This window comes from Mercenaria mercenaria, chromosome 2 (assembly GCF_021730395.1).
Source record: "Mercenaria mercenaria strain notata chromosome 2, MADL_Memer_1, whole genome shotgun sequence".
Lineage (NCBI taxonomy): Eukaryota > Metazoa > Mollusca > Bivalvia > Venerida > Veneridae > Mercenaria > Mercenaria mercenaria.
Window position 1 is genome coordinate 87,487,689 of NC_069362.1, and position 14,698 is coordinate 87,502,386.

At 35.1% G+C, this 14,698-nt stretch overlaps 1 protein-coding gene across 1 annotated transcript; it reads right to left on the reverse strand.

The window, feature by feature from the left end:
* Window positions 1-8,820: 8,820 nt before the first annotated feature.
* Window positions 8,821-10,257, reverse strand: LOC123562343 (thyrotropin-releasing hormone receptor-like). Its single transcript, XM_045354984.2, has one exon. It carries the CDS (start codon window positions 10,255-10,257, stop codon window positions 9,202-9,204), a length of 1,056 nt encoding a protein of 351 aa, XP_045210919.1. The 3' UTR covers window positions 8,821-9,201.
* Window positions 10,258-14,698: the final 4,441 nt, after the last annotated feature.

The window sequence follows — 14,698 nt, forward strand, 5'->3', positions numbered from 1 at the left end:
TGATTGATAGCACATTTCAAACTGTTCCTGAAATAATTACTATTGATGGTAATGCCACTGGCACGGGCTCGGAGCTTAAATGTGAATAATTGGAAGTAGACATTCTGTCACAATTATTACTTAATGGGAGTGTCACCTTTCAGGTATATTTCTCTAACTAAATGATGGTTTTAGCGTTAGAGCAATTTATGCTATATGTATGCGTGCTTCTACATTAAATGGTTCCACTGATGATTTCTGTTTAAGGTAAAGAAAACAAACAATAAGGATATATTCTTAAAGTACATTGGGCTATTTTCTTTGGCGCTTTTATTGGTTAAGGATTCGTCACATTGTGTACTATAAAAATTAAACAAATCTGTAAGAAGATCCTCAATTCAACCACGAAAAGTACCATGATAGTTCAGTAATATCAGCCTTTTTTTGTAAATTCTATTGTCTTTCCATAACTAGCTTAAATTACGAAAACAATTTATTGTGATGATAGAACGCGATTTATGAAAGTTTATTCGCTAAACTTTTCAAAGTTTTGTTAATTTATTTATGATATTTGAAAAGTATAAAAGATTATAGATTTTGGAAATGCCTTATAACCATTTAAACAGTCGTGACAAAACTAATCATAGCCTTAATGACAACAAAAGACAGAGATAATAAAAGGGAGTAAAATTTCCAGCCCATCATAGCCCATACCTGAAATAATGCCCCGAGGGGCACATGTGTCTTCCTCCACCCTCAAAAGCTGGAAAAGTCGATATATGTCATAAGTTTAATCTATGTGACTATAAACCCAACTAAAACGAAAACAAAAGAAAACAAAAAACATCTATTACAATTTCAGAAAGCGTTATTCACCCACACAAAGGAGGCTGATTAAACAATACCATACACACATTATTGTATTAAGCTAGTGCAGAAAAATACTACATTCGAAATTACGTTCTGCGTGCTCTTAACGGCAATCATCACAGTTTAACTCGGTGGTGGAAAACCTCATCTTTAATATTAAAACTAAAATTTATTCATAGAGCTTGCAATGACATTTGTAAACATAACTGATGCAACTACTGAAATATAAATGTTAGCCTGATATACACTATAATTCAAAATTAGGAAAATTAGAAAACAGGTTTTAGTAAAAGCAATAAAATTTATTTCAATTTCATTTAAAATGTATAGTAAACCGGATTCATGGACTTGTTTCACCGGTCATGCCTATGCAATGAATTTGCTGCCAAAAGACCGGGGTTCAAATGAAACTTCCAAAATTTCTTAGTGTAAACATTTAGTATTTATTTGTCTTGTATTAACTAATTTTTATCATAAAACAAGGATAAATATATCCAAGCAGAACATTGCCTCCTTAAAACACAAACTGAAATATGCGCTCACATTGACAGAAATGCAAAATACACACACACACAACATGGACAAATCGAATAATTAGAGGGGTGGCCACTTGGGAGGTTAAAACCAGTTTATTGTGTGCACCCAACTTTCTTGTTCCAAAATCACAGGATTTATCCCTGCCAGGTGAATCCCTTATATGCTCAATAGCAACAGAAGACATGGAATGTAAAACATGAAAAGAGCTTTTCTTAATTCATATAAAATGCATATTGAAAGAACCAAACAACCTATGTACTCGCTGTCTTTGTAGATAGAGTACCAAACAAAAACAAAAACATAAAGAGATCATAAAAAGATATTCTTCCTGTTAGACATAGTCAGTATCGTGTGAGAAAGCTATTTCAATTAAGTTCCTTTCAACAACATCACCATCCTTCAATAAAACCATTAACCTATTGGATGTTTTCAGCATTGGTGTGGATAGGTAATTTTCTCAGAAAATTACATTTGAAACCATATACTTTGATAAGCTTTTATATGGTAGGAAACACGATACGTGTATAAAATTCATAAAACTTAGTGACGGTCAGCCCACATATGGTATGTTATGAAATATCTAATGATGTCACCTTATTACACATAAATAAATGATGAATAAAAGAGATGCAAAACAGCTCAAACTTTTATAACTTGATGCTTTTGCTTCGACAAAGCAGACAGATAATGAATAATTAAAAATCAACAGTATATAACGCTTCAGTACTTTTATACATGTAAATACTGGTTTAGATAATAGAGGGCTTTGTGGTGTTTAGCTAGTGTAATTTGCATCACAATTTTGATAGAACTGCTTTTATACTTTTCTTCTTGCCTGTGTCGGCGAACCCTTCTTGACATTCTCTTGTTGCTAACAAGGCATATATGATTCCTCATGCTATATTTTAATAATCATTTTACTAGAACAGTTTTTCCTGTCGTGCGTTTTGTTCATTTACCTGTGTATGGAATATACATGACGGGTACAACTGTCTTGAAACTTTAAAGAAGGCAGAGGTTAAGAGCAAATGTTGGTTTGTACCATTGATGGGTTTAAACTCCTCGGTGGTGGACGTTAAGAGCAAATGTTGGTTTGTACCATTGATATGTTTAAACTCCTCGGTGGTGGAGGTTAAGAGCATTGATGGGTTTAAACTCCTCGGTGGTGGAGGTAAAGAGCAAATGTTGGTTTGTACTATTGATGGGTTTAAACTCCTCGGTGGTGGAGGTAAAGAGCAAATGTTGGTTTGTACTATTGATGGGTTTGAACTCCGCGGTGGTGGAGGTTAAGAGCAAATGTTGGTTTGTACTATTGATGGGTTTAAACTCCTCGGTGGTGGAGGTTAAGAGCAAATGTTGGTTTGTACTATTGATGGGTTTAAACTCCTCGGTGGTGGAGGTTAAGAGCAAATGTTGGTTTGTACTATTGAACGGTTTAAACTCCTCGGTGGTGGTTTTGCCAAACCATCCCAAGACGGTGTTTTTCTGTTTCCTTATTTGTTTAGTTTGTCCTTGTTGCCCGATTGTTTGACTTTATATACTTTATTCAATATCATGGGTCTCTGACTTTGAATCACTTGCCGCTCACCGATGTGGGTTCGAGCCTCACTCGGGGCGTTGGATTCTTCATGTGAGGGAAACATATGACCTTTAATTGTGTCTGTGCGACGTTAAAACTAACAAAAAAAGTTAAATATTAATCATTTACACATCCATACATACGCTGTTGTTGGGATTTCTTTCGAGCAGGCTATTCGGTTTTCTTCCTTGCTTCAGAAAATTAGATGATAGAGGGCAGTGCCTGTGTTAGTGATAGAGGGCAGTGCCGGTGTTAGTGATAGAGGGCAGTGCCGGTGTTAGTGATAGAGGACAGTGCCGGTGTTAGTGATACAGGGCAGTGTTAAACCCATTACGATACAAGATACAAGACACAGACACAAGCAGTATTTTTTATGGACTTGATGGCTTTTCAGTAGCCTGGTAAATTGGAAATGTCAATACAAAAATTGGTCTTGGTATAGCTGAGTTACAGGCGTTTTAAAGACAAAGAACGACATACTTTCATGAAATAGTTATGAGAGAATAAGTTTGCAAACCGTTCACTCTAACTGTTAGATTTTCAACACAAATCTTTTAATCCTCTGCCAAAATTTAGGCCTCTCGATAAAATTTTTAATATAACTAAAATATATGCGTCTGATAAACCGGGATTAAATTATATATCTATACACACACAATAAACCCTTGAAATGTTAAAATATATTTATAAAACTAAATAAACGACTCTGGCAAGTTTTAAATATATTTTGCTATATGAAATAAATTCAATAAAAAAATGTTTGATACCTGTACATTAATTTTTTGAAATACTGTTGAACAGGAGTGCCAGACTGTCACAAAATACGCCCGTCATCGAACTTGGCCTAACTCAAGGGCCATAATCCAATAGTGCCCGGGGCGATTTCGGTGGTTATCGAACTTGGCCGGGATATTATGCCCACAAACATTGTCAGCAAGTTTCTTGAAGATCGGATGAACACTGTTTGACTTAGAGAGCGGACAAGGCTAAATTTACAGTTTTTCGAGAATTTAAGGGCCATAATCCAAGAGTGCCTTGGGCGATTTAGGTGGTTGTCAAACTTGGCCGAAATAGTATGCCCACAAACATTGTCAACAAGTTTGGTGCAGATCGGATGAAAACTGTTCAACTTAGAGAGCGGACATGCTTTGGACGAAGCCCGCCCGCCCGCCCGGATGAATAAATTTGAGTGTCATGTCACTGTCTATCGCTTCATTAAAACATATTCTCTTCAGGTCCATTTTCTGTCCTTTCGTCCAACAAAACTTAGCACTGGCCATACGTTTTGAGCCGGTTGGAACTAGAGAAATATATCAGTGTGTCTGTTGGGATTTGAATTCTGAAGGCGTAGTATTTTCGCTAACTTTTGTTTTTATGCATGAATAAACTCAAAATAAAAGCATTAAAACCTTACTTGTTTTCTACCATTGTCTTAAATCTGATCTTATCGTCTGACTACTCTCACCTTAAATGAGTGTAGAAGTTGATGACAGGAAACTCGTTGAAAAAAGAGCATCGCTCCAGTTAAAGGATTTTGGATTTCTATTTTTACGTGATGGTAGTTATGTTGTTTTATTAAGTATCTAATTGTTGCTTTAGTACTAAGTTGACAATAAGTTTCGTTTGTTCAAATTTATTTATTTTATCAGCAATTGATATAGCGTTACACCGTTTCATACAACACGCTCGAACAGTCTCAATCGGGTTGTTCTACTATATGTCCAAAAATAATACGTGCACAAAAATTTGATTATGAAAGACCCCTCCCCCTAAAAACACACACACTTATATAAATAAAACACACATTCGCCAAGAGAAGAAATAAGTACAACGAAAGTTAGTAATTTTAGGTGGACTTTTGTTTACTGCTTCAGAATTAAGAAGACTAATATTTTCAGTAAAGGCTGATTATAACTTTAAATTAACTTCAATATATTGTCGTTGGTCCAGGCTTACTTCTTTGTTGATGAAAACATTCTAACAACATTTAGAATGAAAAGAAAATAACAACTCTTTCTATATGTTCTCGGGTTTACATTCAGAAATATTATTTTCATGTGATCTTTAGTGAAGTTCAAAAGTAAATATTATGTGTCCAATTGTTTTGCTTCACAATGTAAAATGTAATCTAAGGTGACTTCAGTTGGTTTCATATCACTCCAGTTTCTCTTCCTTTTCTGAAATGGTATACCGGCAATAATTCTATATCTGTATCGTTAATATTATATTTTGATATTATCTCTGTTGCATATTTCTATAACCTTAATGTTCATCTAAAGAATTACTTTCAAAAAACGAAATTAAGTGGCATTAAATTGCCACGTTGATAGACGACTGCAAAACCGAAAGAGGTTCGTAATGGTGTAATATAACAAACATGAAAACTAGATCAAGTTCAATTTATCACGCTAAAACATCCAGTTAAGAATTCATAGACCAAGTCTGGATCATGTTAATATTGTAATAATAGAGCAAAAACCTAAATAAACTACAACTTATTGCTTAATCAAAATAGCATATTTGCGAATATTTTCCGAACTTATGCAAAGTTCGACAAGACACATATAACATTACCCTTACACATTTACATTTCACTTCTTCGACAAATGGTGTGTGAAGATTGGACGCGTGATGTTCACAGCATTTAAGGAGGCATAAGTTGAAATGAATATGATATAGATAGCCTATATTTCATCCTGACTAAGGTTATGAAGAAGGTTAATCAAAGTCACAAAGCTCTAGACATTATAGTCAGATCCAGCTCATTCTCAAACTTAACTGCGATCCTACATGTATAAATATGCTAACTGTTTATGTCCAATCTCACCCGATATCAAATTTGATCTGGATTTTATATATACAGGTCCGTCTCAAAATTTAATTACATAGAGATTTGTCTCATAATTTGCATACCCTTTTGTCGGCTAGATAAGGATTAAATTGAAATGCTTATAAATGTTTTGCAAAACAAACATGATTTTGCTTTAGCGGTTGTATTAGACAAATGAAAGCGATATTTCATCTAAATATGATTAATATTTAACAAAATTTATTGAGCCACAATTCCAACCGAGAAACATGAAAACGTTAAATGGTAGGAAACATAATATAACTCGTTTTGCATGCGACTGATATAAACAAAGTGCATTGATAAGTGGATAAAATAATATCAAGTAGGTAAAACTAATTTTGATCTTCAAGAAAATTCATATGAGTAAGTATCTAAATGTTGAACAGAATCTGCGCATAGAATAGGAAACCAGATTTGGGAAAGATTGGTGAAATTCAGCTCTTTTAACTTTTGACGCATTCTTAATTGTTTATTTTTTAATTAAAAACACAATCTATGCCAAATCAGATTTGGCATAGATTATGTTGAAAATCTGATGCGGATTCGCCTCGGATTATCTGTAGCTGGACTTGCCTAACACTTTACATTCTCCTTCCATTCTCCTTCCATTGGCTAGTTTGTGTGGGCTTATCGTCATCATCATTGCGTTGTCTTTTTTGTTTCTTAGTATTTTATTTAGAATCTTTCATTTCACGATACGTATATTTTGTACAATATGCCATGTAATTATATAATTTTCTGTAAATATATTATGATATAGTGTCAAGGCCTTTTCCCATATATTAAGCACTTGTTATTTCCAATAGTTAGAAGTGTCAGGTCATTCTTACTGACACATGTTTTAAACCTAGGTCACTTCTCATCATGGTTAAACAAGTATAGGTTATAGATCATTTTTTGACTTTCTAATGCAATCATATTTGCCGAAACGGAGCGTAGCGTAGTGAAGGCCAAACTTAATGCATTAGAATGTCAATAAGTGTATCGATAACCGACTTATAGTTAAAACGCCCCTTTTTCATCAATCAGCGACATTTCCGTCTCAAGTAAACTAAACCACACAGGGAACCCTCCTTTGAAATTACCGTAAATCAGTAGAAACATATTTTTTTAATTTGCACATTTGTGCATAGTGACTTTTTACAATATCTGATTAAAATAGCTGTTTCTGTTTAATTTTGCAAAGGTGACTTTGAGATGAAAGTTTAAGATTTGAAAATGAATTGCCCTGGGAGGTGTGGCCAACATTGTACACATAGTCATGTGGATGTAATTCTAAATACATAGTAGACGACTCACTTATCGAATAGTTTGTAGAACACAATACTACATTCATATTCAATAAAAATATAATATGCAGGTTTACCTCGTAATAATCTAACAGTACTTTTTAGCAACTACATGCATAACTTAAAAAGTAAGTGCATTCTGGTTTATTTTTAGACCAGTAGAGGTAATTGACCTCCGGTTTACATTTGAATTTAATGAACATGCTGTATTAAAATCGTGGAGATAATACAAAGAGTGAAAGGTGCAAAAAGGTAAAAGTTAAAAAAACGCAATTTGATATTTAGATACTTGGTCCGTTCATTACATCTTGAACGCAGTCCCTGAATGCAGGAAATCCATAGTAGGCGGAACAATTAATATTCATTAAATTTGTACTACTTCATGATTAAGTGGACTATTTTTTCAGTTATGAAATAATATGAAAATAAGTTGGTTACTTTTTTGAAAATCCTTCGTTTGTCATTGGATAAAAAGATGTTTGAACTATAAGATGATTTTGAGAGGTTGGGCAAGTCTTTCGCTTCTTATATCTGTATCCTGTTAATAAAATAAAATAACTTTAATGAACTCAACTTTTGTACTTACTTTTTCACCGCCAAAGAATGATTACCCTGTGCAGGATAAGTCTCAAGTTTCAATCTATTACACTTTATTCGCTACATTTTGTCTGTATGGTCACCGAAGATGTGGTCAGTATGCAGGTATATTTAAAAAATTATGTATGTACATTGTATATGCATTTCATGATTTCACAAGTGTTTGTCCCCCATTAGACCAACTTTAACGTAATATTACAGGAACACGATAAAATCACGTTTCAGTCTTCATTGGTGAAGAGTAAAACGTTTAAGCGACAATGTTTGACATGTGCAAGCAGAATTATTGATATATCGCATTAACTTTATGAAACAAATATTACTTAAGAAATTCCAAAAACTTACAGCAGCTTTATCATAGAAAAATAACGGAGATGCGATTTAATGTCTTACGTTATTCCTATGAAACAATCAATTAGAAGTTGAAGCATTTTATAGGCCTACACTTCATGTGAATTATTGAAAACTGAATCACCATTTTTATCATTGTTTACTAAACAGAATATACAAGTGCCATATTAATGACGCTATATCAAGATATCTTTTTCATGTAAAAACATATTCTTCTGATGAATAAAATCTAACAGTGACATTATGCACTGACTACCCCACTGCTACAACAGTTATAAACATGCAATTTAATGTTGTTGTTTTAGCAATACAATCTATATTTCACCTGCAGGCAATGATGAATATATTTATATAATCTTCTAGTAAACATGCATGTCAAAGTAAATTTTGCAATGAGAAGTTAGGTTTGGTCGCACACAATTACTCCAATGAATTTCTGTGATTCTTAACATTTTATGGACTTTTGAAATAACAAAATGACAATTTAGATGTAAGTTTACATCCTTTTTGAATAATCTGACACATGATAAAGATTAAAGTCTTAATCTTAACCTTTAGCCTGCTGGCGGCAAGTGATTCTGCCTTTGCGATCAGAGAAGACCAAGAACAGCCTGCACGTCCGTGTAGTCTGATCATGGTCTGCACTGTTCGCTATTCAGTTAGTAATTTTTCAGTGAACACCCTTTTATTAATAAATGGAACTGCCCAAATTGAATGATAGACCAGTCCATTTTAGAAATTTAGCAGGGTAAAGGTTAATGATTTTACAGTTTACTGTTAAAGCTAGAATATACCAATTCAAAGTTTGCTTCGGTAGCAGCACTTGAAATTGTCACGTCATTGATTAAATTTAACACAAAAACGTACTGATGGGTGAGCCCAACATACTTTTGATAAAATGTTTCAGACGCTCTCATAATTTTATCTCTGGCAATTGTCTGTTCACAGAGCAGCAAATTATGATTGTGAAGTGATTTTCAACATCCTAAACTGTGTACTTTTCATTTACTATTGTTTTGACAAATTTCTGACACTGGCTAAGTTTGGAGAATATTACACGGAAAATTGTACATTAAATTACAGTTTGTAATGAAGTAAGGTTTGTATATACTTTACATTGATTTACTCATTTCATGTCTCTAAAATGTTTACAAAACCACTGATCTCGTGTTGATTGTTGTGTTTCCTGCCACTGTAGGTATACCACGGCTAGTTTTATCATGACACCTGAAGAGTTTTCGGACAGATTCACGAAATCGGGATCCTGTCAAGCAATAAAGAACAAAGTTTGCAGAGTTATTTATATACATTAACATGTTGACAATAGCCCACCATGGATCTTGGAGTTGAATAGTCCTTGGTACATCTTTTGGAATCCAGTAAGGTTCTCCAATGAAATATATACATACAGGGGCTGTACATGTTATGAAAACAAAATTAAGACACACAAGAAGAACTGACATATTAGATGTTCTTTCATTCCCAGATGGCGCCTGTGTTTGAGACGTTGATGGTGCTACTTGAGTTCTTACTTTTCGACTACTTGACGCCAGTTTGTATATTATGCAAATATTTCCTGTACTCAGCAAAGCAAAAGGGAGCAAAGAATATTTACACAGGTCAATCCACGTCCAAACCTTTCCGAAAAAGTGATCGTATTCATCCGTCATGGGTGCACATGGAATAATTATGGTCACATTAGGACCAGAAATCTCAAGTTTGCCAAAACCATAAAGCAAATGCGAATTAATTGACAATGCACCTACCACTATCAATGCAAGAATTACCTTTGCACGATGTTTTGTGCAGATTGTCTTGCTTTTGTACGGACAAAGGGTAGAAATAAGTCTTTCTATTGTTATAGCCGTCAAAATCCAAACGGGCACATCAGCGCACGTGTACATCAGCCACCAGTGTACCTTACATAGAACTGGATGAACTGCCCTGATATCACTGTCAAACAAGTATTTTATCCATTGTCTCATCAGTCCTACATACAACGCAAACAAATCGGCGACCGCTAGCCCGAGTAGATAAACTGTTGACGCCCATCGATTGAACTTTCGTTTTGACAATACAATGATTGATAGCACATTACCAACTGTTCCAAAAATAATTAAAACTGGTGACACTATCTGCCAAATAAGGACACCGGCACGCAGCTCGGCCTCAGAGCGAAAATGGGAATATTCAAAGGTAGACATTGTTCAGCAAGTCTATGTCTCAAAATGTTGCACAATTGTTAGTTTTTTTCAAGTCAGAACATAAACACATTTTTACACAATACACTTATATACTTAAACTGATTATTAAAAGAAAATATTGAGACATTTTTAATTTAATCAAACCAAAACATGTTATTAAATACTACAGTCCGTTACCAAACGTTCGTATATGTCTAGCGCTTTTGATGAAATAAACACAAAGAAGAATTAAGCGATAACTATCCGCACTTTTCCTCGTGGCACTGAACACTATTGCTAGCGTATCAGCACACAGCTTCTGTGGTAAATACTACAGTAAGACGCGTTATAAAATACTGAGAACTGTTTAACTGAAGGCAACCAATAAAAATATGTTTCACTGGCACTCACACCAAGAGACACGGTTGATACCGCCTTGCAAGAGTTTTAGACAGATACCACTCACATACTGTATACTCGACTGGACTATAGAGTTTAAAATTAAATATCTGTGATATCATTTGAGTATTTGTTAAATAATGGACGGCAGTCAGTGCTTGTCGGCGCACGCTGTTTTCCTTCTACAAAAAGAAGCGGCTTCCTTATAAATTCATGTTACTTATCCGATATTCATCTCACAGGATTAAAATTTATTTTGTCGTTAACAGCAACTTATGGCGCATAATTATGTTGCATTGCAAGTCTTTGACTTTACTTACGTTAAAATAGTGGCGTAGTTTTGAAAGTAACGGTCGCACGCACTTTTAGAAATGGCAGCGTCAGGTAAGTTCGCGACGCAGGAAGTATTATGTAGCCCTTTCTTTGAATCACCCGCCAAACCTTCCATAAAACGTTTGTGCCACGAAAAGACAAGTGTCCTGCTAACATTTGCCTGATTTCCAGCATTTTCCATTTCTCATTTTGTTTGTGAAGGAGTCAATGTTACAACGACCTACACAATATTTTATACTTTCTGCGCCGCGTCGCAATTTCTGAAAGTGCGTGCGACCGGCGTTACTTTTAAAATTATGTCAATAATTTACCGTAAGTAAAGTCAAAGACTTGAAACGCAACGTTAACGACGATATATGTTTTAATCCTGTGAGATGTATATCGGGTAAGTTACATGAATTTAAGAGGAAGCCTCATCTTTTTGTAGGAGGAAAACTGAGCGTGCACCGACTAGTACTGACTGCCGTCTATTATTTAAACAAGAGGGCTAAGATGGCCCTAGGTCGCTCACCTGAATAACAAACCATAACAGTTTAAACATGTTTTATCTGGTGATTTCATGAAGACAAATATTTTGACCAATTTTCATTAAGATTGGATCAACAAATATGGCTTCTTAAGTGTAAACAAGCATGACGGATTCTAGCCGGTTTCGAAAGGAACCGAGATCTTATTGTGACTTAACTTGTGTGTAAGTGTGGTTAAAATCAAATATAAAATGTCTTTTCTATCATGTTCAAAAGATATAAATTAACAACTTTTGGCCCTTTCAGGGGTCAATCAGGGGCCGTAACTCCGGAACCTATGATTGGATCTGACAGATTCATCATGATATCCAAGATTTATGGTTGTCAAAGATATTTTACAAGTTTGTATCAAATCAAACCATAAATGAAGTCTCAATATGGCTGCAAAAGCCAAAATAGGAAATGTTGGCCCTTAAAGAGGCTCTAACTCTAAAACCCATGGTGGGATCTGGCCAATTTTTGACAGGAACCGAGATGGTACGCTAATACAAGTTGTGTGCAAGTTTGATTAAAGTTGATTACAAAATATGGTCTCTATCGTGTTTACACGCAAAAATAGCAAATTTTGGCCCTTTAAGGGGCCATAACTTTAAAATCCATGATGGGATCTGGCCAGTTTTCGAAAGGAAACGAGATATTATGCCAATACACATTGTGTGCAAAATGTGGTCTCTCCCCTTCTAAAATGTCAATGGTAGAGAAATTAACTTACCCATGACAGCAGTGAAAGGGTTACCCGAAAATCAGGATCCCCTAACAGTCGACAACTATGTTCAGCAACTACAGAACAACCTCGTCTTAGCACATCAGATAGCTAGGAAAACACTTAAAAAGAATGCAAGATATAGGAAAAAATATTAAAGCAAAAGGTCTCATAAACGTACATTTAAGGAAAAGAACATAGTATAGCTGTACAACCCTACTCGGGAAGTTGATGTATTTTCAAAGCTTAGTTCTAATTGGAAAGGTCCCTGTCTTATCGTGCAGAAAATGGATAACACAACACATGTAATACAACAGTCAGCCAAGTCAAAAGGAAAGGTACTTCATGTAGACAAATTGCAGAAGTATAATGGAAATTTCTTATCCAGTTGGGTAAGACTGAAAATCCAGAATAATTAAATAAACAAGTACTGTGCTGTTACAATTTGACAAATAATTAAACAGTTAAGTTTGATGTTATGAATTAGAAGCACCAGACACAAATATCTATCATTTGATACTTGATAGATATATACTAGAACTAGTGATTATTTCAATGTTTTAAATAATGCAGACATTAAGTAATACATTGCCTTCGTATGACATCATTAATTCAGTATAACGTATACTGTGTTGGTGCGTCGTAAAACCCAAATAAATAAATAAGATTAATTCAGTATATAACTGACAAGTCTATGGAAGTTATATTGAAATTGCTGTAAATGTTGATGCCTATCACAGTACTTTGTGTAAGTATCTATGGGTATTTAGCAAAATACGTCTGGCCTGCCAATTTGTGCTATTGGAAACTTGCTCAAAGTTTATGCTGGAATCATATAGCAGAAATTTAAAGTTGCTAAGCTATTCACTTGTGCAGTTTGACTTAAACAGTACCTTTGAGGCTTTTGAAAGCATTGACAGTCGTTTCCATATTATCTTCTAATGATTACACTTAGCTGAAAGAAGACATATTCATTATCAAGCTGTTCTTTATCGATAAACAATTGAAAGTGTATATGACAACATTCTTAAACAATATTTACAGATATGGCTTATCAGTGTTGGACATGTGGCAACTACAACAGCTCAAAAAAGATGATGAAAAACCATGCTGCAGCGAAACACAAGCATCGCTCTATGATCTGTGTATAATGCCGCCCAAAACAGGTTACTCTTGGTCGCATAAATGATCTTAAGAAACACAGTAATGCAAAATATCCAAGTGTCAGCCTGGGATTGCCAGATAATTTTTTCTCTGAAGGAAATTGGTTCTATTTGACGCTTTATCCTTATGATTATGTCAGACATGTAAAACCTACACCAGTGGATAGTGCTTCAGCTTGTCAGACAATGCTTGCAGTAAGAACAATTATTCCAAGTCTAAAAGATGCAACGAAATCTTTACCTCAGTTGGAAACAGGATGGCTCCAAGCCATAGGAACACCAATACAAGATACAATTTCATGTACCAAGCTCCTTTACAAATCTAACTGTGCGACAATTCTATCAAGTCCACCAAGTCATTTTTGTTCCTTCGGGATCATTGATTTCAACTCATTTAGATTTGAAATTGAATACTGCTTAAGCTGGTGCTAGTGGGTGTGGGCAGTGTTGCATTTTCCATTGCTGCTCATGAACAGACTCAATCAAACCGAGTCTGCAATTTTCACTGTTTGCCTTGTTCTCGGTGCTTCCGAGGGATCTACCGTTCAGATTTTATTCAATGTTTTCTCCATGTGCTGCTTGTACAACTACTCCACTGTCACCTGCTAGACCTAAATCTGGAATGTTACCACCTTGTTCATCTTTAGCCAGTCCGTCTCAGTCCGCAGTTGGATCAAACAACCAGTATTCTCCAACAAGACTTGAAATGAGTCAACCACCTGAAGATATTATCTATCTAAGTAAAAGTGAAAATAGATGTCTTTTTAAACATGATGGTGATCTATTCATAGCTCTTCTTAATCAGTCTCCAACTAAGATGACTGACATTTATGGTGTGATCCAGAACTGTACTTAAAACATGCTACACGAATTCTTGGTGCAGAATATTATGAACCAAGCCAGGCTGTCGCTAAGAACTTGTGTGTCACTGAATCTGAAATTGGAAAGATCAGTAAAGTTTCAAAACTAGCTTTACAGGCAGTTGAACAATTGAAATGGGGGACTATACCACTAACTTGTCCAGCACCCAGGGACTGATCAAAAGTCTCAGATACTGTAAAACGTATCAGTTAAATTACTAAAGCCACTCTTAGATGGCCATCAGTGGAATGGAAATCTAAGGACCCTCAAACCCGTTGAACTTTGTGTCAGCTGTAATGAAACTAGATGAAGGAACTGATGGTATGCCAACAACCAGTTCAGATTTAATCTATGACAAACAATTTCCTTCTCCTCCCTGGATCACCTTTGGAGCATCAGCCAACTAAATCAGCAAAACGTCGTTTCCCGAACTACAAAGCTCTTGTTAACTACGTCACTAAGTATCAGGACAGAGA